The sequence below is a fragment of the Poeciliopsis prolifica genome, unplaced genomic scaffold, assembly GCF_027474105.1.
Source record: "Poeciliopsis prolifica strain line A6 unplaced genomic scaffold, Auburn_PproV2 SCAFFOLD006, whole genome shotgun sequence".
In the NCBI taxonomy this organism is placed as follows: domain Eukaryota; kingdom Metazoa; phylum Chordata; class Actinopteri; order Cyprinodontiformes; family Poeciliidae; genus Poeciliopsis; species Poeciliopsis prolifica.
Window position 1 is genome coordinate 3,391,469 of NW_026562381.1, and position 27,079 is coordinate 3,418,547.

The following is a 27,079-nucleotide window of genomic DNA, read 5'->3' on the forward strand; positions in this document are numbered from 1 at the left end:
CTTTTGCCATTTTAAGAACAAAAATGTCAATAATTCATATATTTAACAAAAATTACAAAATCAGGCAAAATAATTTTTCCAAATCAGTTTCTTTCAATAAAAAACTTATGAAACTTTAATAGAAACTGCAGGTGTGTGTCTGGTGGTTTTTGGTTTAAACAAGTTTGTTTTTCATTCAGTGGGTAGAAAATTCAGAAATTTTACTCAAGTAAGAGGAGCAATACTTCATAATACAATTATTCGAGTAAAAGAAGAAGTAAAAATACTAAAAGTATATATTTTTTTTAATAAAGTTACTCAAGCAAATGTAATTGAGTAACTCGTTACTACGCAACACTGGCCAAACTGCTGTTCTAGTCAAACAATATGGCAGCTGGTTCTCATGGTAAATTGGATAAAGATCAAATATATTTTGTCAAAAGCTTTTACTGCAAGATACTAAATGAAAGTGGATAGTCAGTATTTACAGAGTTGACCCTTCACCTTCTCAATTTCTGCTACTCATTCTGGTATAACAGAAATCTTTGTAAGTACTGGGACAATCTTGACCAGTAGTGACCCACTCCTGGCTTCAACGCCCTTGAGGTTGATCCGTTTATGTTTTGCTTTCACCAAATTCTGTTTGAATTCTTGAGAAAGTACTTTTATATCATGATTTGATACTCTTAATATGAAGTTACTCTCTTGGATCAGAAGCATCCAATTAACTGTTCTGATTGTGTCAGGATGCTTCAGTATCATCACCGTTTCTTCTCTGCAACTTATTCAAAAACAATCAGAATCAGGATTATCACATCCATTGTCATTGCTCCTGCAGAAATTTTGTTTGGTCTTGATGTTTTTTTCTTGGACAGATGCAGCTTGTGTGAAATCTTCCTCACAAAACTGTCACCCAAAAGCCTTTGCTCCTCATTGTGCATTCAGATAGGCTTAGTCACCTTCTGCCGGTTTTGTCCTGGAGTTTGCTTGTAAAGTTTGGACATAAAGAAGCCCTGTTCACTGCAAGTGAACAGCTATTTCAGGTAACCATTGCCAACACAAGAAGAAAATTAATCACAAATCATTTCACCCTTTCACAGCTTCTCCTTTTGTTCTTATACAACTGCTTTGACATGAAGTTACTTTATGAAATTTCAACAAAACTTAATGTGAAACTGGATGGAAATAAATCATGCAACATTACAGCTTATAAAAACAATGCAACAGCAAGTGCAAAAATCCAAATTAACTCCGTTGAAGGATTTAGGTCTTCTTCATTTGATTCTAACTTGGCCAAAACTTGACAACACTCCCACAGATGATATACTCATGGTTAGCGGGTCAGTGACTTAGCGGTCACTGACACAGACCTGCAGTCAGCTGAGTTGTTTGGTGCTGCCTTAATAAGTAACTACCTCCACTGAATGCTGCACACAAAACACAGCCAGACTCAGACAATATCCAGGGGTTATTTTTAGGAACTGGATTTTCCCTGCTGCAGTCTGTCATTACATAGAAGTGAGATGAGATGGAAAACATAAGGTGATGTTATGGACATGGACATTGTAATGTCTGATTGTACAGGAGGACTTGGAAGGAGAAGATCCACCAAGAGACACAGAGTTTGAAAAACAAGTCAAATCTATGGACTCCAGTAGCAAACGATCCACTGCCATCACCCAAACATGCCTATATCTGGAACATATATGTGATAACATCTACTTTGTGTTGACCAGAACGGTCTCGCGATCAAGGGGACTTCACTATGATTGGGCCAAGATTTCCTCACGATTTAGTTGTGCTGCAGTTTGTCACAAAACTTTGCTAATCAAAGTCATGCATGCAGAGTCTCATTGCTGAAGCATCACCTCACCAACATCTGGAGGACTCTGACAGAAGACACCACCATATCATTGTAGGAATCTTACAGATGGAAAAAAAAACTACAGTCATTCTCTCCAAACCTCAGTCTAAATCTCCTAATTGACTTGTAAATATTGACATTTTTGGTCAATCTCGCATGTGGCTTAGCAGCACTACATCACCAAGTTAGCGTAATCAAACAACGTATGAGCAGGATAATACAGGACATTAGCAGAGCCCTGAAATGGAAACTAGAGGTCATAAATGGGAGATATATCTTCCTCGCTGTTGCTTGAAAGCATGAGAAGACACATCATTGCTTGGTGGCATTCAAGTGTTGCTTTATCAACTTTATAAACATGTGCAGTAGATGCAGCTACTGATTACGTGACTTGATAGCAACATTAGGACAGAGTAAACAATAAAAAAGAGATGGGATGGTTTCTAGAGAGGTTTCCAGGCAGGCTTCCTGTAGATATGGTTGGAGTTTATGCTCTTTTGATTTATTATAACACTGATCACTGTGGCTCAATAGTAGCAATGTAAAAAAAAAATAGTACATAGTGGAAAACAGATGGTAAACCTGGACTTCAAATGAGCTGTGGAAAATAAGAGAGTTATGTTTTTATATCAATTCACAGAGGCTTTAATGTCATTATCATTTCTTCCACTTCTTGGTCAGTTATCTAAGCTCCAGATGAACAACATATAATGTGCAATAAGTACTTCATGCATTATGTTTCCTTCTCTGTTTTGGCACAAATAACCTTGTGTTACAGTTTTAATAGAGCAGATTAAAAGACGACGGGTGTCCAGCAAATGTGACGCTTCAGATCAGAGAGAGATCTGTTCTGAAAGTTTTTCCAGTTCAGGTTAAGAGCAGACAGTTCAGGAGTTTGCAGCACTGGCTTTCTGTCAGTTCCAGTTCCTGGGAAGGTTTTCCAGGATCCTGCGCCGGTGTGACGGGTTTGTTACACCTGCTGCACACAGATCCTCCTCTGTGATCCCACTGCACAAGAACAATAGGAGCAAAGAAAATAAGAAAAAAAGAAAATCGCAGCATTGAAGTAAACTTGAACTTACATCCCAAGTAACTTTGGAGTTTCATAAATCTACAAAGTAGAACAATTTACCTAACAAAGTGTTACACATCTAAAACAAAATGTACCAAAAACCAAAAATGTTTTCTTTCCTGTACAGATTTCTTGCTCTGTGGCCCTGAAACAATCCACCTTCTCTCTGATCTGTCATGTGAACTAAACTTTATCTGAAGGCACTCAGAGACTGTTGTGTCTGAATTATTCATAAAAAAAAAAAAAGTTTCCCTCAAAATCCTTTAGGACAAAAGGATGGTAGACAAAAACAATACTAACAATACCAGTCATTTAAGAAGAGAAATGTCACAAAACAGCAAAAAATAATATGATGCAACATAATAATTTTAAGAAAAATCATTGTGGAAGCCCAGTCAAAATTTAAACTACTGCAAATGTTAAAAGAAAAAAACAGTTTTAATGTGTAAAAAATTCTACATTTGTTTTATTACGCTTTTTTTCTTTTTTTTTTTTACAATTTTCATCTGCTTTAATGACTGTTTTACAGCCTGGCTCTCCTGCTTTATAACCATTACAGTCTTTAGTTTGTTGTGTCTTCACCCTCAGTACAAAACTTCCTCTGTGATCGTTTCCCTCCTTGGTGGAGAAACACGATGGAGAACAAGGAGGTTGGAGGCAAATTGTCTACAATGATTGAGAGACATTTCTCTTAGTGTGTTACATTTCATTTCACACAGTAAAACCTTCCCAAGCAAAAGTCCCATCAATCACTTGGGAACTTTTTAATGTGTCAGAGGAATATTTGCAATGTAACCACCATGTTAAATTATGCATAATTTAATAGAAATACAATAAAAACTAATAAAATACAGTTCTATTAGCGACAGAAAAATTTAGAATCACAACTTCTGGTGTTCCTGGTATTTGTTGCGTGGAAGGACTTCTTTATTTAAATGGGTTCACTTTTCAGAGGGATACACAGTGAGAGTAACGTGATTTTAGTCATTGCATGTTTATAAGAGCGATATGCTGTAGTCCTCCCATGGCAGTGGACAGCATCCACACAGTCAATAAAACACTTTAATATAAGTTGCTGCTTTGACATGATCACAGCAGTTCCAAGACATATGAACAAAAATCCTGAATAAAACATAGAATATTTCAAAATCAGACACCAGACAAGTGAATCACAGCTCCGAACGCCCTGTTGAGAAACGCTAAGCTAAAGCATTTTCTCTGCCTACATGCCCCAGAATGTTGCGCGGTTCTGCATCACAGTTCAGATCATTTTCTACACATCGAATATTGAAAAATATGAGGTCAAAATATTCACCGCTGAAATCTGGTCGAGTTTCTACCGCAAATAGCACATTTAAAATTAGACAAAGCTAACTTACAAGTAACTTTTAGGCTAAATATAGCAACTTGTTTTCAGAAAATAATTCTTTACGATTAATAAAAAATAACTAGTCACACTGTCAGATTACTTTACTTCTAATAATCTAAATACCAGTTAAATAATTTGCTAGTGGATCTAGTTCTCCTTTATTAATATTAAGCAATTATTCACTTAAAACAAGCTGAAAATGTATTTACAAGTTAGTATCAGACGCATTATCTATCGACATTGATTCCGCGTTTATCGTTATTGATTTATTGTCCAGCCCTAGATAAATGTAACTAATTCCTACTCGAATGGGGCTCAATTGTTTACCTGAAGTAATCCAGGTCGTCCCAACCACTGAGGCTGAGTCCCAGGGTGTACTTTTGAAGACCTAAAGTACTGAGAAGCTCCTGCACAGTTTCTGGTGCACCTTTCAGGACAGACACCTGCATTGAGATTCAGTAGAAAAACTTTATTTAACAAGGAATCAATAAACGTGGCATCACTAAATGTCTGCGTTTTTTACCTCTTTATCCCAGACGTAGCCTCGGTCTCCATGCATGGACGGGCCGTTTCCATAACTCGCCCTCTGTCTGACTACAGACGGGCCTCTTTCCTTTGAGGGGAAGAAGTCGACCTCACTGAGGGACTTGGCAATCTGCAAAGCGGTGAGGGTTGTCTCCTGTCGGGGGTTGCTTCTCAACGATCCAGGAAACAGAGTGCTGACAATGTGTCAAAGAGGTGGGGGTGTAAGGCAGAAGGGACGGGGACTTTGGCTGCATGGCATTTCTCCTCCTTGGTTGAAGCTGGCGTTTATCTCTTCTGGTGTTTTTATGTGTGATATCAGAGTGGTTGATGCAAATGTTGCCTTCAGGCTGCATGGAGTCATGAACATTTAGTTTTCCTTGGTATTTTTCTCCGATTTGTGACGTCGGTTCCTGGAATTGAGGGACATGATTTCTTGGGGAAGGAGACACTGGAGCCTGGTTTTGGGCTGGAAAGAGCTGATAGGACGAGTTGGTTTGGGACGGATGAAGGTCTTTGGTTAGGTTGCACTGGGACAAGATGGCTGGGATTTCAATTTCGGTAAAGTCTGATCTGTGACAGGGTCTCCTGTCGAAGCCCTGCCGCACTGACACTTTTGGAAGCTGCAGGGCTTCGTTTCCAGACCAGATGACCTGGGGGTCCCTTCGCTGAGGAAGGGCCTCCTCCACCCTGTGTGGAACTGATACGCCTTCAAAGATGAAGTAGGCAGGATTGGTGTAGCTGCTCACTGTAGGTTTAACAGGCACTCCTGATGGCCTACATTAAATAAAACAGTTTATCACATGAACAGCAGGTTTCACTGCAACTAGTCAGAATGGCTTGAATCAAAAATGCAAGTTTGCAGTTGGAGTCTTATTTCTAGCGCAAGTGTCTTTGTACAGTTGAAATAAGACAAAACTAACTTCTAGGTAACTTTCCAGCAAGATATAGATATGAGTTTGCTTTTAGATATTAAACTAGAACCAAAACAAAAATACGTTCTAATATTTTGTCAATCTGTTTCTTTCATGTTTCTGTTTCTACAGGAACAGGCTTAACACCTTTAATTGCACCATCAAATTAGAGCTTCAGTGACCAATTTTTAGATACTTAATGCATTTGTCAGAGGTTGGTGATGGTGAAAGTAACAGTCTACTGCTAAGCATCTTGGATTTAGCAGGTGGTTTTCTTTTGAAACTACTTTCTTGTTGGTTTACCTAATCAAAAACAGGAACAGAACAACTGCTTTTCAAAGAAGAAAATGTTTCTTATTAAACTAACCTGCTGTGTTAAAAACACTTTAAGCAACTAAACACTTTGGATCTTTTTAATTAATCAAAGGCAATTTCAGTCCTGGCGATTTTGCTTTCTAAGACTTACTGACATGTTACATTCCTCCCAAACACAAAGGAACTGAATAAAACATCAATAAAAACTTCCATGTACTAAAATATTCAATTGTTAAACATTTGTATGGGATTCTAGATACTTTCAGCTGTGTAGTAATAAACCAAGTGCTGTAGTTAAATTAAACCAAGTGGTAGCAGAATTAAATAATCAGACACAAGTTTGTCCGATTTATTTTCATACTAAACGTGGACAAATCAGCAGTGATGTAACGCTACTAAACACGACTGCTAAAAAGAGAAGCTGTACAATCACATTGAGTGTTGCCACCTCAGATAGATCTTAAAACAAAAACGTGGTGGTAAAAAGTGGTTTCATTTACAATAAAGGAGAAACTTATCTGAAAACGACAAAAATCAACTTTATCATGTTCCTGTTTCAAGTTAGAGAAACAAAACTTACTCTTAGTAACACAGTTGCAATACTTATCTGTATTATGCATCACAGCAGCATTGCTACTAAAGGAGTTTGTATATGAAAAACCAAGACAATAAATTCGTTTTTACTGCCCTTCCTCTCCTTAATGGTTTTGGACATAAATACAAACTACAGTTTTCAAATCATGAAACTCATAAAATAACTTATATCTACCACATTTTTTGGGACATATTTTAATTCGTGTAGCCAGACCCATTCCTGATTACTGCCAGATTTGTAGTTTGCAAGAAATCACCTAAATAGAACCTGCTAGGTGACATGAAGTAGGCTGAAAGAGGCCATAACATAAGGAATAGAGGGCAAAAATGGCTTCTAAGGTGAAAATTCCTGTTGAAAAAAGGTTTGCTTTTGGTGAAATATTCTCTGGACTGACACGAATAAAGTGGAACCTAAGAGGAGAATAATCCCAATTACATAGATAGAGGCGGCCTAGTTAAAGTTCAGACTTAAGTCTGATGGAGTCACCCTTCTCCATGTCTCTGCTGTTTAATTAACACATTTTGCAACAAAGACTGAAAAAGTTGTTCAATTTTAAGGGGGAATTACATTTTCACATGTGATCAAGTTAGTTTTGTTTTTGATCAGCAGCATTTCAGTGTGATAAAAATGAACATATAAAAAAAAAGAAACAGAATAATCTGAAAGGGACAAATTTGTTTTCATAGTGCATTATATGCAAGGCAGCCATACTGGAATTTGAGATTAGTACAAAACCTCCAAATTTCCATTTCTTCTCATTTTCAAACTTTGAAATGGAAAATCGAAAATTCTGAGTAAAAACAGAATTAACTTATTCAGCCACTCATACAGAGCCAATGTAACAAAATTTTAATTTTAATTTATCTGTCCTTTCTTTGTAAGATATAACACTACTCAGTAACTCTGTACAACAAATGTTCTGGGTAAACTGTATGTAATGTGACCTGCTTTGTCATCACAAATGCAGATTTCTCCTCTTCTTTTATTGCTTACCTGCAACTACAGCTGCTTTTAACATTCAGGAAACGATTCAAAAAGGTTGAACTCTTAAATTAAATGCAATTTTTCACTGCTTCCATTAATTTGAACATTTTGCACTTGAGTGTTAAAGCCTTCCTGTTCATTTACAGCATTGCATTTAAACAATGAGACATTCATACCGAGTCACTGTGATCCGTGCTGCTGCATGAGACACGTGTCCCCTTCCAGGACCTTTATCGTCTTTCTCAAAACAGAACAAGTCTGAAAAAGCAAAGTTAACAGAAATGAAAACCTAATTCTGCAATCGTCAAAACTTCTTCTAAGTTTGTGTGTTCCTTGCATGCAAAAGACTGCTGCCAGTTTGCAGTAAAACAGCAAAGTTGTGTTTGTGTGTTGTGCCTGACCTGGTGGCCTAAAACCCAAATGTCCTGTTTCAGTGTCTCAGGATGCATCTGGTCAGGGTCAGTCAGTCAGGAGCCAAAAGAGGAAGCAGTCGAGAGATACAAGTGTGTAAAGCCAAGCCAGGGGATCATTGAGGAACCAAATAGAGGAAGCGATGTGAGGCTCACAGAAGAGTCGAAGGGCACAGTGACAGTGGAGATGAAGGTTTAGCAGGAAGTGATAGTGCAACCAAGGCAAAGATTCACAATGGAAGAGTGTCAGCTGACCCACCATAAATCTTCTTCCGTGCGCCTCGCCTGTCCTTGGATACGTGAACTCTGACCCGTCCTCGTATGGAGCCCATCTCCTCACCACGATGAGTCAAAAATGTCTCAAATTTCTGCGACGAGCCCATCACCGACCGCAGAGCAACACAACATTCACCTACGGAAATCATTTCAGTCAAAAACTACCCAAAAGTGTTTTTTTTGTTGTTGTTGGTAACCCCACATCTCATGCAAACAAAGCTTAATTTTTCCTGAAATGTTATTCAGTTACACATATTCATCTAATGCATGCCTGTTGTAAGTTATCTTTTTTCGATGATCCATATCGTTTAAACCTGAGAAAATAGAAAAATAAAAGAAATCAATAATGGGAAAATTTACTTTTTATGTCTATGAGTAGAGCTTTAAAACACCAGCCTTCAATCCTGAAACAACTTCAGCATTTTGCAGCTTCAGCTACAGACGAATACAGAAATCTCAATCAGAATCTTTTTTGGCATATTTTTTTCCCTGAGACATTTAACTGTGATGTAACTGACTTTGCAGTTCATATTTTGAAGAATGTGTTGATCTCTCCAGCTGCTTTTTCTTTCTAAGAAAATTTTGAACCACCATTTGACATTGACTTTTTAAATAAAGTGTAAGCATAAGCACTGCATGTCTCCATTAATTATGCTGATTCATTTGTGCAGAGACTAGTTTATCTCAGAGCTGTAGGCCTTGTTTATCAAGTTAAAGCATAATACTCTGAACTTATTGCTGTGATGAGAGTAAAGTGCAAAAATGACTTATGGGTGAGGTTTCTTTGGATGTGATGTTTGTGACGGCACAGATTACCGTAAGATTCATATCCATCGCAGGACTTCACAGACAGCAGCAAGTGCTGATCCTGGAGATACTCCAGGTCAGACACGACTGGAATGAGCTTTAGCAGATGTAAACAAAAATAATGTTAGGAAAAACAACAATAAATGCTTTTTTAGAACCATTTTTCAATTGGTTGTAGCCGCTGCTGACCTTCGGGAGCTGTTTGCAGGTCCAGCCCAGTTTGAGAAACCCAGGAACATCACAGCTTTGTAAATTATTCTCACTGGATCGTTGTGTCTCTGCAGGTAAATTCAGGAGTTAATTTCTGAAAACCGAGTCGCATCTTGGTTTACAGGGTCGTTTTGACACCATTCTGCACCTTCAAGGCATGAGGAATGAAACTCGATGAAGAACTTGGACTTGCTTGCAGTCTTTACTATGGTGTCAATTTCTTCCAGCTCAATCCAGGCTCTCTCCACACTGGAGTTTGAATCTGTTTAATAAAAAATAAAAAACACAAGAAGAATGGTTAGAGCATATTCTAACCATTTATAACCAAAGGTTTACAGTTACAGATGCACCTGATTTGCTGCACGGAGACGTCACTCCCACTTGGAAAGTGGCAAAAACAGGTGAATGATCACTTGTGAAGATGTCATCAGTGCAACCTGGTAACAACAAAAAGCTTTCTTAGCATTATTATTATTATTATCACTACAAAAACACCTTATATATGTTGTGACTGACAGCATGATGAAGAAGAAGAGCTGTCAGTGTGACAGGGTCTTGCAACACTATTAATATCCCTTAAATGTTTCATAATTCATACACACCCTTATCTTCCTCAAAAGTTACTTGCAAGTTCATAGCTGCACTAAAAACTAAACACTAAGTAGAATTTTGTATTTTTGCAGTAAGGATTTGAAAATATGTGTATAGGTGCTTTTTCCCCCCCATCTGATAGAGCTTGAGTTACTTTGAAGGGTATAAATGCTTTTGCAAATCACCATATATCAACACACCAATTTTTTTACAAAAAGGAAACTTGTCTATCTGTACAGAAACACAAGTTACATATAAATTTGAGGAAATTACTCTGCATTTGTGGACCACAGCCCAGGTTGAATGCCATTCGTGCTGCTCATGTTACTTTCATTTTTACAATTTAAAAGAAATACTTGGAAGCATCTACTCAACCTTATAATTGCTTCATAAAAACTTATGTCCACGTCGACATTTGACCATTTGTAAATGTTTTGCAGCTCATATTTATGTTTTACCCATTTGAAGGTTTTTCCCAAAGTTTATTCTTCCAAGAAATTCCCAACCACATTCTCACCATAGGCCGTGCAGATGATGTGCGTTTCTGGGTAGGACTTCCACAGAATCCGGTCGCACCACGATGGAACATTAACTCGCACCTGGAGTCAAAGAATGCAAAGTTTCAGAAACACCAACATGGCCTTCTCTGTCTTGAATGCCATCAGTTTTTCAGCTTTTAACGCCTTTACTGACCAATGACCCAGAGGAGTAATTGGATGCATGTCTATTGCATTGTATATGTGCACACCTACACACACACACATATATATGCGTGTGTGTGTGTGTGTGTCCTTCCATTCACAACAGGCATTCCTCTTTAAGACAGAAAGTTAATTCTTAACTGTCTATTTTTAGCGATTCGAGAGCTGCTGTCACTTATCCCCACAAATTCCTGAAATAGGATTAAGTTACAAATAAATGATCTTAAGAAGTATACACTTGGAACTGAGCAGTGGTGCTTCAATCGTCTGGACTCTGGCTTACTGATCTGAAGGTCAGGGGATCAACAATCAGTTCTTTCGAGCTCCTGGTGTTTTGGCATTCTAGTGAGCTTTCGAAGCTTATCTGCTGCTGGGACATCTTACTTTGGCTTATCCTGTTCTCACATCACAGTTTCCTAATAAGTTTCAATCTGTGGATTTTGGAACCAAACTCTACACATTAATCTATCTTTCTTGTTCACAGTACCACAGACTGTATATTCTTCTAAATTGTTAAATAAAATAGATTGGTGTTTTTCATAACTTTACTTTCGTAGAATAGTTCTTCTAATGGTCCTCTGTTTTTGCATCTGTTCTAGCAATTGTTACCTATATTTTTATGCCTATCTATTTGTTTTATCCATCAATTTTTTTGATGTGCTTTTTATTTGACTGGGAAAAAACTCACTCCTGACGTCTTGTACTTCTGCCAAAGATAGCAGTCTCTGGAGCCTCTCTCATACCGGTAGGTGGGTGGAAATGCAATCTTTTCTTCCTCTTAATCACAAAAAACAAACACAAAGAAAGAAAAGTCAAATATTTTACAATTATACCTAAGTAAAACGAAATGTTGAATCTGTTTTGCTTGGAACTTACTGAAATTGAAAAATGCTTTCCTTTTCTGTCTTTCTCGAGTCAGCTGGTCTGCAAACATGAGCTCCTCAAATTCTCTTTTGGAAACATGTTTCAGGATGTCCTGCAGATGATATAGACCATGAAGATGCAGGATATTCCCTAATGTTACATCACACAGGCTGTGTGTAACAACCTGTGTGATGTATTTGATTTCTCAGAATCAATTACATGATTTCTAAGAATTACTCTTTAGTTTAATATCAGTGTGTCCACAATGTTGCACGCTTGTACTTTATTCCACAGTATTTAAAGGAGTTCACCAGAGATTCATATTAAGATGCCTGCTCTTTTTTCTCAGTACATACAACATCGTTGTGATCATTTATTCAGATGACACAATTTATTATGTTTCAGCTCAATTTCTTTACTCTGGAAAATAGATGTTGTACAGTGTGCCAGACTTCCTTTGTTTTAATAAAGGATAATCAAAGGTTATAATATTTTAAATGGGAAAAAATTGGTTTTCAAAAAGTCCTCAGGTCAAATTGAAACAGTCTGTCAAGCCTAACCCTAACCCTGACCTTACCCTAACCCCTAAATATCATTATCAAAGAGAATTTGTATTTAGACTCATAATGAAAGTCTTTTTTCCAAACTGAAACTTAAACTTTGGTTCCCTTTTTAGAAGAAATTCAAACTGTACGTGAGAAAACATTTCAGCTGAACATGACACATGGAAATAAATACGAAGGGTTTTTACTGGTTTTATAAATCATTCATGATTAACAAAATGAGGCTTCTTTGTCAAAATAAAAATAAAAAAAGCTGAGAATGGCACTGTTGGAAAAAAACCTTGTGTAAAATAATGCAGTAAAATATAGAGAAATTTAAGCGGAACGGATACTTTTTATATTCGCTGTCTGCAGACATCAGATGTTTTTTTCTGTAAATAAAATTAAGTTTAGATTTTTTTTTACCTGGGTTATTTACAAGTGTAACTTTTCCTGTATTTTACAATTCATCTTTTCTCCAGAGTCAGAAAAAAAAGGCCTGTAAATAAGCAACTTATATTCCCTTGAAGATTTTTACTAAACGATCTGAAACAGCTGGTTAGGATCCCTGTTAATGAACTGGGGGATTTCTTTTACATTTGTTGTCTGTTTTACTGTTTCTGCTCTATATGGGATTGTGTTCTTTTGTACTAGAGAATGTCAATATTTGCTGTAATAAGTCAGTCTGACCTGTACATCCAGGTCAAGCCTGTAGTTGAGGTCTCCACACCAGAAGAGATGAGTGAAACGAAGGCTGATGTCAAAGGCAGAGAGATGTTTGTTACCCAGGGAAAGCAGTCTGAGGATGTCCACAAAGCTCTGATTCCTCCTGGTGTTATAATATAGAAAAATACATAAATAAATAACAGAAACAACATCAAGTGAACTAAACCTTCTCCAAGACATTTGATTTCTGAACCTTAGCACTTTGTCACTTCCAGAGGTCAGGTGGCAGTTCACAAACCCAAAAGAAGTCCCATTGAAGAGGAAGGAGACTCCAACTCCTCCCTTGTTTCCTGAATCAACACAAACAATCACACCTCAATTTAAATGTTTTTATTTTTTCCCATTTGATTTGTGTGATGGAGAGAAAATGCACAAATCCTACCCAGGGTGTTTCCAAGACCAGTTTTTACACTGGCTGTGTTCACATGGCTGACTCGACTCTCATGCTCCGGATTTACAAACACAGCCAGCCTCATATTCCAGAGGGACTGCACTGCCACCTGGAGGACAAGAGGTTGCATTACAACACATATTTCTACAAGTATAAAAACACGTTTATCTGTTTTCTAAGGCTCTGTGTTTTTATGCATGCTGTGATCTTATCTTCGATGTGAGAAATAATTTTCATAATTTTTTTTATACATGAATATGTATAAAAAATATTTCAACCTGATAAACCCAACGTGCGTTTTTCAACACCGTGGGCCATGTATTTGACAACAGAGATTAACATATACTGAATGAGAAGATACATAACATTTTGTTTTGACAAAGGTTTATTCTGTTTTTGATCAGCTAAAATTACCATAATTATTCCTATTTCTGAAATGCCACAAGAATGAGAAAAATTATTATTTTATTTAATTTTCCTTTTTATTTAAAAATTTCCATAGATATCCTTAATATTACACTAAAGCAGTGGTTCCCAAAGTGTGGGGCGCGCCCCCTGTGGGGCCTGCCATGCCATTGCAGGGGGGCGCAGGAAGCGGTATAGATGAATGGGGGGGGGAAGCATTTCACTGTAAAGATGGTTTGTAGTGTGTTTTGTTGCAACCTGAACAGTGAAATAAACTTTGTGGAGTTTGAAAACAAAATATGTGTCTCAGTTTAGGTCTGGTTGAACGATGTGTGTGCCACGTTGATTTTTGGGGGGGATTTTCCTGTAATCCATAGAAGGGCCCAGAAAATCTTTGGGAACCATTGCTCTAAAGTATTGACTGTTTTATTGGCTAACCTTTAGCCCTTTTGTAACTAATTTGGCAGTGGGCTTAGGCTCCTTGCCTACTGTAAGAATCCTGTGACGTCATCTACATGCATAAGCTGGTCGCACTGCATTTATATTCTTATTTATACCATCCTTTTCATTCAATGAAACCTGTTTTCTGTTTATTCCTGTGTACTTTACTCTATTTTCTTTAGCTGCTTCAGTAACTGAATTTGAAGTCTTACCTTGTGAAGTGCGCTAGTGCCTACTGCATCCAAACGCAACAAAATGTTGTAAATACATGTTTAGATTATGTTCCAAATGTGTTTTTTTTTTCTCCTCATCTCATACCAGTAAGGCCAAGCGCTTCCATTTTAGTTTCATCAGACCGCAGGACATTTACAGACTGTAATCTGTCTTTTTCTGTTACTTTTGGTGTATTGGCTTCTTCCTCTCTGCGTGACTTTTCAGCCCATGTCAGCACAGGACTTTTCTATTGACAATGACAATTTCTTACACGTTTTGGATAGCATCTTCGCAAAATGTTTTGTTTTTATCTTGGAGTTGCAAAGAAGTTTCATACTGTTTCACCTTGAACAGTATGAAGACATTCTCATGGTGTTTGATTAATCTGACATCTTGAAAAGCCTTAAAATACACCTAGATTTATGATTGCATTTAAAGGGGAAGTATTTACAGACGTGTCCTAACATTTAATGGTTATGCACGTGGTTTATAACCAGCTATTTAAAAAATGAAGTAGATAGCACTCTTAATACAAATTCATAAACCAGGTGTGGAGATAATTACGAGTTTGAAGTCGATTTGAGTGTAGCTGCGAAGAGTTGATTTGATTTGCTCTGTCCACTCTCTCTCCCCCTGAGGGTTTTCCTGAGTGCCTAATGCATAGATGTCGTGAGGAAGCAAAGCGGTCGACTCATCAGGAGTGTGTCCCAAACCACAACAGGTCACCCACGACTGCAAGGTCCGAGGAGGAGGGGAACCACCTGCAGACACAAAAACAGGAAGTTTGGCTCCTGCTCAGTTTTCTCTCAGAAACAGTGAAAATCAGTGTCAGCACACAATATTACCCATATTCCAGGTGCCAACAAACACAGAGACCATGTCAGGTTCCTCCAGCTGAGAGTGCCTGGACTTCATCAGCAGGAGGAGCTGGCAGAACGAGTCGCATTTCTGACAGAGATGAAACGAAAACATGTAAGGGAAGCAGCTAATTTAATTGAAAGGTTAATCTTATCATCCTGCCTTACCCGTGCACTCTCAAATGTCATCTCCCGCGGTGTGCTGTGGTAGCTGTCAACAACCATCCGGATCTTGGCTGGGTGATTTTGGAACTTAACAATCTGAAGAACTGATATAAGGGGAAATATCACATTTTCTGCAGAGTATTGGTAAAGAACATCCTTCTAAAAGGCAGGTACATAGGAATCTAACAAACACATGTTTATAGATGTTTTGATTATACTTAGAAATTTACAAGTGAAACATCCTCCCTACATGAAAGTGCCCAGTAAAATCTGAGCATGTTTAATCTCCTTTAAGCACCATTAAACCATCTATTGCTGAAAATGACACTTATTCCAACATAATGGCATGAAATGTAAAAGAAATGTTCCAAGCTCTAAAAAGAATAATTTTCTTACTCCTGTTTTGAGATACTTTCTCGATACCAAATGCACTCGACTTCCTGTCAAACAGCAGGACTCCAGCGTCCACATCCACAGAGACAATTTGTCTGCCGTACCTCACCATCTTCACCTGAAACAAAACATCATTCATTGTTCTGTGTGATCCCAAAAATGATCAAATCTATTTAGTGATACAACAGCTTTTCAGAGTCTGATTTAGGCACAAATCTTTTATGCTCTTAACAAAGCATTCCATCAGATTGAGGTCTGGACTTTGACTGGGCCATTTCCTCAACTTGATTATTCCCTTTTTAAGAGATCAAGCATACAAGTGAAACCAGAAATGTAACTATTGTAAAATAAACAATCTTCTATTTTACTGTCTGGCATTAACTATTTTAATAGTTAATACATAACTTCATATTTATCAAAACGTACAACAGAAACCGCTTTAGCTTTAGAAGCTAGCATCCACACTCTTCCTTAGCTCCGGGATACAGCCAATCAGCGCCAAGGAAAATTAATGGCTCTCCTGGATTGGCTGCGATACGAACATCAGCCAATAACGTGTAAGGTAGTATGAGCTTAGTTGCTTCAATTTCCAAAAACTAAATTCCCTTTCAAATATTTTAATATTATAGAATTTAGAGTCGCGCTGCAGAGAAAAAATTGCGAATAGTTGAACCTGCTGGTGGTTTACTACTGAGTGCACTTTCTTGAAAGAACATTGCTGCTGTTTTCCATCTGAAATCCTAACAGACTGGCAAGTTTTTCTTGATTTTGCTTTACCATTCATGTAAAAATTATGGCTAAACATAACAAGAGGGTTCTTTTTAAAACAGATTCACCTGAAAGGAGTGCACAGACAGCTGCCTTGTGTTGGTCTTTGCAGGTGTTACAATGGTGGGCGCTGGATCAGGAGGCGGCGGGCTGGGCTGCACTGCCAGGTTATGGTTTGTCACAGCATCTTGTAATGCTTGCAGAACCTAGATGTGGAAAAATAAAGCACTGTTACATTTACATCACAAGCAAGAAATGTTTATTCCTCATTTGTCTAGCTGCATATTCAGATGGGAACTGCAAACCATTGCTAAAGATGAACTATGTTGCTTTATTCCAAATAGCAATTTGCAAGCACAATGTATTGATTTCAACAGTTTTTCAGTTTATTAACTCTGAGAACACACCTTTTTCTCCAACGAAGAAAGGAGGCTGATCAAAGCTGAGATTTTACACAACAAGCTATCAATCTCCTTCTCTGGACCCTCGTTCCCAAAACACAAGATAAAAGCCATGATGAGTGTATGAATCCTCAAACTACAGTGATACATTTCCAAGTGTAGTTCATGGTTTATTTTAGTACCTGTGCCTTGCTAGGAGTTAAAGAGCAGCTGGGATGGTCGAAGACTTTAGCCAAGGTTTCTAGACTGGAAAGAGTGAGATCTATCTCACTGTAAAAGCAATAAAGGCATCACTTCATCTTATTGTCACCGTTCAACATAAAAAATTCAATCAAAACTGTAATAAAAATTAGCTAATATGCAGTCAAAGTTTGAATATCTCTTTACCTTTTACAGATTTTGTCATGTTACAGTCACAAATGTTTAATATAATTGCCTTTTTATGTGTCACAGACCAACAGAAAACAGGACATAATTGTAAAGTCTAAAGATAAATACATGGATTTACTTTAATTTTTGCAAACCATGGCTCTTCACCTAAACAATTTGGAGGAGTATTAATCAGAAAAGCTGCTGAAAGGCCAATTGTAACTGGAGAGGAAATACAAATAGTCAAAGTCAAAGACCAGACCAAAGTCAAACTGATTTGCAAAATCTTCAGTCTGCAAATTTGGTATAAACAAATCCCAGAACACTTCCTGTTGAATTTTAATTATAAGTTGGTTGTAATAAGAGCTGACGAGGGGAGATGAGTCCATGTTTTTTCTTACATTAAAACTATTGAAAACCAAGTAATATTTTCCTTCCACTTCACACCATTTTTATAAAATCTATACAAAATTAACTGAGACTCGTTTTTGTTACATGACAAAATCAAAAATATGTAAAACTGCATCTACTGTTTGTTGTTAAGAGGGACGCTAACCTGTTGAGGCCTTGGCAGGCTGTAGCCAAAGTGCGCTTGAGGTGATATAAAGTTGTTGCCCCTTTATGCACATTCTCCAAGTCCAGGGGCAAATCAATGAAGAGGTAGTCATTGAGCAGGCCAATCACTTCACCTGCAATGCTATAAAAACATACAATAAAACACAGATAATGTAATTGACCCCCATTGTTTTGGTTTTCTGACTATTACTGCTGCTGGAAGTTAGACGTTGCCTCAGAAGAGAAAAAAAAAAAACACTTTCTGAAACTTGTGGGTAGTTGAGCAGAACAGCACTGTTTATTATTAGGACCTGAACAGCCACTTGGAACAGGCCACTAAAGCTGCAATGCTTGATTGCCAGCAGGTGCATGTATCTATAAAAATGAATAAATGGAAAACAGGATGCCGTGGAAACAAACTTCCTTCTGTAATGTGATTAAAGTAAAAGTTTTAATGATTTGGTGAGACGAAACTGAAACCGCTGTTACATTCGAGGATTTATTGTACTCATTTGAAGCTTACAAATGTTTCTTTATGAAATAATGACTTAGTGGGAATCTGTCATGTGGTTTTGTGCACTTCATTTTAGGTTTTAACAAGACCAGAACATTTATATGACTGAAATTAGATGCTTATATAACCATTTTTTCACGCTATCTGACATTAAATCAGGCTAAACATTTGCAGTGTTAGTTAATTTAGTTTTTATAAAATTAATATGAATTATTTATAGTTGTTTATCTTTGTTAGCCTTTCTCAAAGTTAGAATATTACTATTCCATTAAACGGTGTTGGAACACCAGAAGCTAATATCGCGGCTTTGTAAACTGTAAACTGGGTTAATTCACAACATCTGAGTCCATTTGCGCCACAACTTTAGATCTAAACCTCAAAACACATCGCTTTGCTGCATGATCTCATGGAAAAATAAAAGTTTTTTTAAAAACAATGTCAGTATAAGAATAGATCTGGAGGTTTTTTGCCACTTTCGTCTATTTAAACAATCATATGAATGCATAATGCCCAGGTTTTGATACAAAACACATTCTTCTCTGTAAAGAACTGGTGATGACACTGACTGAAACTTTTAAGAGAAAATTACCATCTATAAGTCGCTAATATTCTCCTAAAGCAGCACAAAAAACCAAGAGGTAAGATTGAAAATGCACACAGGGTCAAAGGCCATCACTCCAACTGTGAAGGATGGATGGCAGCATCATGGTGTGCAGGTGTTTTGCTGCAACAAAGTCAGGGTTTTTTGGAGTATTTATCAGAAAGTCCTAATAGCAAACAAGAGTGAGAAAGGCAGGCCTCAAATCTGACTGAGTTACAGTGGTTCTGTCAGGAGAAATGGGCCAGAATCCCAGCAAACTGAAAGGAAACCTAAAAGATTTTACTGAAATCAAAAGCTTAGGGGAAAAAGCTAAGTAAGGCTACAGATCTTTTTAAACACTAAGTGCTTATGTATCATCACAGTTTTTATTTAAATTAATTATTAAGTTAAATTTGTATCAGTAGAAAAGCAACCTATATGATATTATATTTGTTCTGTTTCACATGACTCCCATTGTCACACATTCTAAACTATGAGTAAATCATCAAAAACTGACGCACAGGAAGTTGTTTTTCTGTTCGTTAACTGAACGGTTTAGTTGGCTGTAAATGCAGCCCATCCGACCGAAACGTTAAGAGGTTGGGGTTTGTGGTTGTGCTCTCAGCTAAAGGCAGATCCAACACAAACCATGCAGGGAAGCTATGAGTGTTAATTTAGAAAAGTATGTCACCATGATCTGTGACCTATTTTATATACCACCTATTTAGGGACTCTTTTTTTGGTATATCCTATAACCTTCTGAAGAAAAATCAACCATTTTGGGGTCAAAGTTTGGTCCTACTTCATCCCCAAGAGCCCATGTCCTTTTGTTTAGCAAATTTAGCAAGGAACATATAACACTTACCCAGAATAGATTTTCTAATACTGTGTTCATCAGTAGTAGTGAAGCTTGTAGTCTTACGTTTTTAAGCCATTATCCCTATTGGCCTTGGTGTGTATCATATCCAATTTGTTTTATCTATTTGTTAAAAGTATTTTCAGACAAAAGTATTAGTGGCCAACAAATGTAAAATGATTAATCAGAAGAAGTTAAATCCAACAAGTTGATTTTAAAAGGGATTGTCCAGGTTGTAGAAGGAACTTAAAGAGTTTGTTGTTTTTACAGCAAAAAAGTCATGGGTTCAAATCTTAACATGGGTTCTTCATTAATAGAGTTTGCATTTTTTCCTTGTGCATGAATGAGTTCTCACCGGGAACCCCGGCTTCCTCTCAGCCCAAAAATATGACCTATAGTGTAACAGTAGTAAAAATATTTCTAAATGTAAACTGTTTTCCAAAAAGTTACTCAAGTAAATGTAATTAGTTACTAAATAAGTTAACTGTTCATGGACTTCTCTTCTGCATCTCTGATGTGATTTTGTTTTATGCTCACTGGGATTTTATCGCTTCCATAATATATTCCGATGCCATTTGTTTTCATAACAATGGGTTTTTCATAGAAGAAAAACTATTTCATTTGTTTTTCTAAACTGACTTTAGGTATCAGTGGTTGTTTAACATGAATGGAAGGTATACAAAGTTTTAATGTGGTTAAGAATCTAAACGTCGCCTTAGGTCATAAATTATTTACTTAGATGTGTTCATCTCAAGCAGCTTCTCCAGGAACAAGGCATGAGGGGCTGGTTTTGTTGGTGTTCCCACGGGTGACACTGTGTTGACCGGGGCTTGGATGAGAGACGGCTTCTCATCGTCTGTGTATAAATATGAAACAAAAATTAAACTCAGTATCACTAGAAGAATTTGTAATTGTTGACAATTCATTCTGAGTAAAATTACAGAGCAGTTTAACTATGTTTGCATACTTTTGCATATGTTTCACTTTTTCACATCCATCTATCTGAAATTGAAACATTCAATTTCAAAATGTGAGGATTTTTTTGTGACAGACCAAAAAAAAACACAAACTGACACATGACTGGGAAGTGGAAGGATAATTATACATGGTTTTATTTTAAATAAAATTTAAATAGTGGCAGTAATTTGAATTCAACTAACTTTATACTGTCACCATCAATAAGATCCAGTCCACTGCAAAACAAACATATAAGTCATATCAAGTATTTCTGGTCTAGTTTTTAGTATACATATACTTATCACAAGATTTTTTTTTTCCCCATGTTATAAGTGAAATAATCCACCAGTGGAAATCCCACTTTTCATCAATATTAAGGAATTACTCACTCAAATGAAGTGCCTATGTCTTGCTGAAAAGTTACTTATAAGATAGTTTTGTCTTATTTCAGGTGCAATATGATAGTTGCAAGAAAAAACTATACCAAAATACTTGGTAGGATTTGTGTTTTTGCAGTGTGTTTTTAGTAAAGGGAGCACAAGTGGAAAAACAGCATCATTAACACAAAATCCAAGAAACAGCCAAAAGATGAGGGATAAACATCTTACAGAGCATTTACAGTTTGAAACAACTCCAAACCTTGAGAAACATGTCTGTCCATTTAGAAAATAGTTTCAGTTCAAGATGTTTTGAAATGATGGCAGCTTGTGACCCACCTGAGCTCTCATCCCCTGCGTCTGTGTCACAAGGAACAGCGTAGAGAAGAGGGATGACTAAGCCTTTGTGGGGTTGCTGGTATCCCAACACCAAGTCCTCCAGTGTCCGAAAACAGTTCACCTGCACGCCTTGGGTTGTCTGCATGCAAACACAACAGATTTATTGCATGTGAAAACTGGAAACTGCACAGAAGCTTTCATTACGTTTACAGAAAATAGCAGCAAAGCGTACTATTACAAGCAGCTTTAGATAAGTCACTTTCATTTTTTTAAATAATAAATGGCACCAAAGCTGCTACCAAAAGTATGAGCAGAAACATTTATAAGCTTTATAACTTTTTTAAAAACAGATCTATTTTCACAGATGTTTGACAGTCTCTCTTTTAATAGAGCATATGTATTTGTATGACAGGACACACACACACACACACACACGCACCCCTCCACACACACACACACACAGATCATAAGGGATGATAAGCGGTGACATCATTGGTTGCTCTTTGAGCATGTTAAAAAAATGACTCTGAGAAACATTTTTGCTTTTTATTCACATATTGAATGTTCTCACGCCAACCAAACGTCCCTTTAATCAAACTTGATACATTAAAGGAGACAGAAAATAAGCTTACATGCTCACACTGCTACTATTCACATGGCCCAGCTTAGCATGGTACATTACCACAACTGCAGAGCGAACAGCTCCTTCCTGTGCCTTCTTTTTATATTTTTTTCACTTTCATTTTGTGGTGAGAGAAACCAGTTTTTTGGCTTTGGCTGCTTGATCGTTCTGCCAAAAACCCTTTAAATAGTATTTTGTTTTAACCACAAATATCTCTTGAAAAGTCATTTAAAAGAAATGAATAGCATACGAGGCAGCGCCCCAAAAATATCTCCTCGGCCTTCTTGGAAAAACAAAAAAGGGCGAGCATGCGACTTGTGAGTTAGTGGAGCAAATCCAGTCTGGGGGAAAACACATACTGGAGGTTTGTACTGATGGCAGTGGAAAAAACAACTGAAATAGCAACAGAGCTAAATGTCCTCATTGGAAAACGGAGGCGTTTTCCAAGTCAAAGCCTTAAAAGCTACTGCCAGATAATTAGCATTAAACTGCTCTTTAAAACACCGTGAAAGAAAAAAATAAATACATGTATATAAGCTCACTTTATGTGCTGCTGTTGCATGCATTAGACTTCAATAAACAAGTCCACACCTTCATGAAAACACATCTCTGTCTCAAACAGCTTTACATCCCTTACGATTCAATGCAAACTCCTCTGTAGATGTGTGCAACAAACAAACACACCCATTGAATTAGTGAGTGAGTAGGATTCTCCGAGACATGACAACAATTTCTCCTCTGTGCTGCAAACATGCAGCCACATGGCAGGGATGCCATTCAAACAACAAAGTGGCTGCAGAGTCTGCAGAGAGGAGAAACACAAACAGGTTCCTGTTCTCGGTGCAACGTGGAATAACAAACCATTGTTTGATGTTTTCTAACTCCATCTGCCCAGAGAGGTTTCTGTCTAGCTGTTTAAGCTCTGTCAAGGCTTCAGGCATATTTTGTAGTTTTCCTTTTTACCGGTGTCTGTTTGTTTGTGAAAGCTCTATTTTTAGCAAGGCAGTGATATTTTTACCTGAACTGCCAGAAGACCATCCGGGTCAGGAAGAATGCGATACGTGTGGACATGACGTTGAAACCTGTTTGGAAGACAAAAATCAGTGATTTCAACAAAAAACAAACACTCAAAGGAAAAATGAGATTGGCATTCATTAGGCAGTACAGTGACCTTTTCAGATTTTGTTGTTGTACAACCACAAACCTCGACCTTATGTGACTAACTAACACAAAGCAGCACCTGATTATCAATTGGAAGAACATCTTTTCCATCATTACCTTAAATAAAAGTCCAGTGCAACCAGTACGTAATTTAACACTGTTCTGATAAAGCCTCAGGTGTTTATTAGAGAGCATTACTTAACACCATTTATCTTCCACATCCTGTTGAAGATCAAGGAACACAGCAGGTCAGGGAGGAAGTTATAGAGAAGTTTAAACAAATTTTATGTGCTTTAAAATATGTCTAAAAACTAAACTTTTCTGTCACCAAAAAAAAATTCTCAGCTAAAAGTACCATTGCTTCAATATATTTTTACTCAAATAAAAGTAAAAAGTAGCTGTCTGAGGAAATACTCAAATGCTAAAAAGTAAATTTGTTTATTTAAAGATCCCTCGTCCTCGAGGGATAAAGAATAAAATAAAAATTCCTTACAAACATTATAAAAAAGACATAATTGTATTCCTTAAGACACAAACAAAATTAAAAGTCTGAATCAACTAGTTCAGACTTCCTAAATGTTAGACAGAGACTGAGCAACCATTCGATCATAACAACGATACAATGTTTTGGAAATGACTGAAATTACCAGTTATTATGAATCTAAAGCAGCTTGAAGCAAGCGGATTTTCAGCCTTGATTTAAAGAAACTGTGTTTTGGCAGTTTTGCAGTTTTCTGAAAGTTTGTTTCAGATTAGTGGAGCATGGAAAACTGTAAAAGAAAATCCTGAACGAGCTTGAGCTACTTCGCTTCTCCCCCCAAATAAAATGGGGGTGAAGTAACACAACACAACTGCAACTGGACCTGCTTCAAACATGGTTTTAAAAAAACTGCGACTCAGGAGGGCTGATTACAATTAAACATTCACCTTTTTACATTTTTATCTGTTTTAAAACATGTTTAATTTATAATTTTCCAAGCATTGATGAGGCCAATTTGCATAATTTCTGTGTGTCCTGCTGCAAAACTCAAACGTTCATGAGTTTCAAGTTACCAACTGCAAAGCAGGACTTATAGAAATTCATCCAGGTGCTTAAACAGCCCAGACCATCACACCACCACCGCCGAGTTTGACCGTCAGTCTGATGTTCTTTGACTAAAATGCTGTTTTTGCTTAAAGACAGACATGAACACACTTGTTATCCCTAATGCCTCGGGAATCAGTCAAGTGTATAAGATTATTGTTTTAATAAGAAATAATTTCACCTAGGAATTCTCCAATAGAGGCTTTTTTTATTAAATCAAAATCTCTGACTAAGAAAACTGTTTTAAATGTTACTCTGTTTTGTTTTTTTTATCTTGTGGATGATTCTTTGATGTAATTTAAAGACTCACACCTGTCCTCTGTTTTCTCCACTTGTTGAAAAATGTCTCATTTTCTTAGAAAAGGCTCAGTAGCTCGATCCAGACTGATTCGTGACGTCGTTTCTCATCTGTATTGACTTAATTTCGCACTTGCGGTGTTACTTCTTGAGATTTTGTTGCCTGCTTCATCAGCTGGGTTCTATTTAAGTGATTTGCTGGTTAGCAGGTTTGTGAAATTAAAGTTAAATTTACAAAAACAATGCTTGAAATGAATCATGATTCAGGATGCAGGTTGGTATGCAAGCTTTTAGTCAAAATAAATGAAATCACCAGTTAAAATCTGCATTTTTGTCTTTACTCAAGTTACTCTAATATCAAATTTGTTCTGAACATAAGAATAAAGGTTGACAAATGTAAATTATGTGGAGGACATTAGAAGAGAGGATGATATACCAAGAAAAGAATGAAAGGAAAGAGGCTGCGCTGGAAGCAGCCAGGCTCAGCTCTCAGGAATGTTTCTGGCTTCAGCCCGATGAGCAGGCAGCGTAGTGTGGTTGCCGGAGCTCCAGCCCACTTTTAGGGGCCCAAGAATTGAAAAGGGGGGTTAAATAGGGGAAACAAGTAGTCATGCGTTTGGGTTTGATTTGCTGAAGTTAATGGCTCTGGACAGAACCTTCTGACTTGATGACTTCCTTGGAGCCAGGTGGCAAATGATAATGGACATGCCACATTAAATGTACAAATAGACACATTTCCACATAAACTACATAGAGTGAAGTTTTATATTTTACAAGATTAGACATTAGACATGACTGTCCATAGACATATGAGTTTACCATAACAGTTTTGAACATGCTGTGTGTTGGACCCGGTAATGTGTGTTTATACTCACAGCAGGCACAATGCATAGGCTCCAGGCACTGACTCACTGTCTCTCACCAGGTAGCTGCCATCCCTCCCCGCCCGCGCCAGCAAGTCCTCCGCTCTCACACGGCTGATGTCACGATGGTACCATGATGCTGAAGCCATGGCAATCGATGAGGAGAGAAATGCTCAGGAGAATAATCCACATGAGGTTATGAACGCAGCAGAGGTTGCATTTCCAGCTGCTTTACACTTGCAGAGATTTCTTCGCACCAGAGGTCTCTCTTGCAAGTCAGCAGCATCAGAAAACCGCTGTGGTCTGCTTGAGTATTTAAAGCCTCCCCATGATTCTAGCACTTCCTGGGTCCTTTCTGGTTGCTTCTGGGTCACCCATCCTGTTGGTCTGAAGGAAGCAGATGTGAAAAAATGTTATCTCCAGGTTATTCCACTCCAACACGCCCTCCACTTCTCAGCGAAAGCTGCAGTCCTCCATCCTGGTAGTATCCTTCTCTATGGAGCCCCAGTTGCTGATTTAAGTTGTGAGCTGCTCCACCCAGTTGTGTGTATGCGTCGTGTGTTGATCCAACAAACACAGACTATCACGGTGGAGCAAGGAAGAGAAGAAGTCTGAATGAAGCAGCCACTCCTGAAGCGATGACGTTGCCTTGAGCTAAACCACAAACACAAGCCCTCCTTCTTATGCCAAAACAAAAGCCTGCATGCAAACAATTGGAAAAGAGGAACCAAGAATGGCAAAACAAACAAATTAAGCTGCACACACGCCACCCACACACATAAGCACCAGATGGAACTCAGTCAGCATTAAAACTAGACAGAAACCAGACTAATTCAAATGACTTCCCAGCTTTGCTGCCATATAAGGAAAAGAAACTCCCTCACTATACGTTCAGTTGATGGCTGCAGTCTTCTCTGTTTCCCCCCCACAAGTCCTGGTTCCATTAAGAGTGAGTCTGGAAGGATGTGGGCTGGTGCAGGGGTCTGACTTTCAGAGTTAATGTGTGTGAGCTGCTACAAGGATAGTCCTTTCCGAAGTGGTGTGGTCTTCTTCAGACTGCTGTCAGAGCAGAGGGTGGGAGCAGAGACACAGAGGACAACCCTGTTAAAGCGCAGGACAGACAGAGGAAGTGACTCGACATTCCAGATGGCAGGCAGAGCCAGGAGCATTCTTGTGAGGGGCTCAGCTACACCATCAGCGCGTGAAACAGCAAACTACTTCCTTCTTCTGCCTCCTGTCTGTTTTCTTCCTGACTCTTTACTATTGTTTCCAAAGCAAAACACTGCTTTCCTCAATCAAGTCCTCTCACATCTGGTTGAGCCTTAGCTTATAAACGTCTTTATCCTCTGACAACACATTGTCTTTCTTAAAATTCAATCTTTTTCTTTGTGTCTCCCTCCTTTTCTTTCTGCTGTTGCTCAGTCTTTCCCTCTCAGCAAACACCCTCTCCATATGGTTATGATCATCCCTTGCTTTCTTATTTTGGCCCTCCTCATGCATTGCCCATTATTCACTCCTCCTACGTCCCTCCCACTCCATTAGCAGGAGCAGAAAACCGTGTTGGAAGCTATTTGAGCTCACATTTGCTGCTCTGTCTTGCACTACTCAGCAGAAATTCACCGACCACCAACCACAGACTCCAGAGAACAAACAGAAACAAGTCCATCCCAATCTGACGCATCTTCTTACCCCTCATTTTAGGATCAGTTGTTTCAAAGAGACGGTTGTGG

General features: G+C 37.9%; 1 protein-coding gene across 1 annotated transcript; it reads right to left on the minus strand.

The window, feature by feature from the left end:
- On the minus strand, positions 1–26,902 carry LOC129360577 (phosphatidylinositol 3,4,5-trisphosphate 5-phosphatase 2B-like). The gene is given in 28 exon segments (XM_055030897.1): positions 1–2,851; positions 4,612–4,727; positions 4,808–4,955; positions 4,957–5,583; positions 7,791–7,872; positions 8,284–8,436; positions 9,117–9,204; positions 9,297–9,385; positions 9,466–9,579; positions 9,668–9,754; positions 10,426–10,507; positions 11,298–11,386; positions 11,486–11,585; positions 12,706–12,844; positions 12,935–13,031; positions 13,124–13,241; positions 14,756–14,952; positions 15,037–15,139; positions 15,217–15,317; positions 15,610–15,724; positions 16,443–16,580; positions 16,782–16,859; positions 16,958–17,045; positions 17,701–17,841; positions 20,385–20,505; positions 21,323–21,461; positions 22,963–23,026; positions 25,362–26,902. Coding segments are annotated over 28 exon segments (3,645 nt in total). The 5' UTR covers positions 25,499–26,902; the 3' UTR covers positions 1–2,757.
- Between the last annotated feature and the right edge of the window lie 177 nt (positions 26,903–27,079).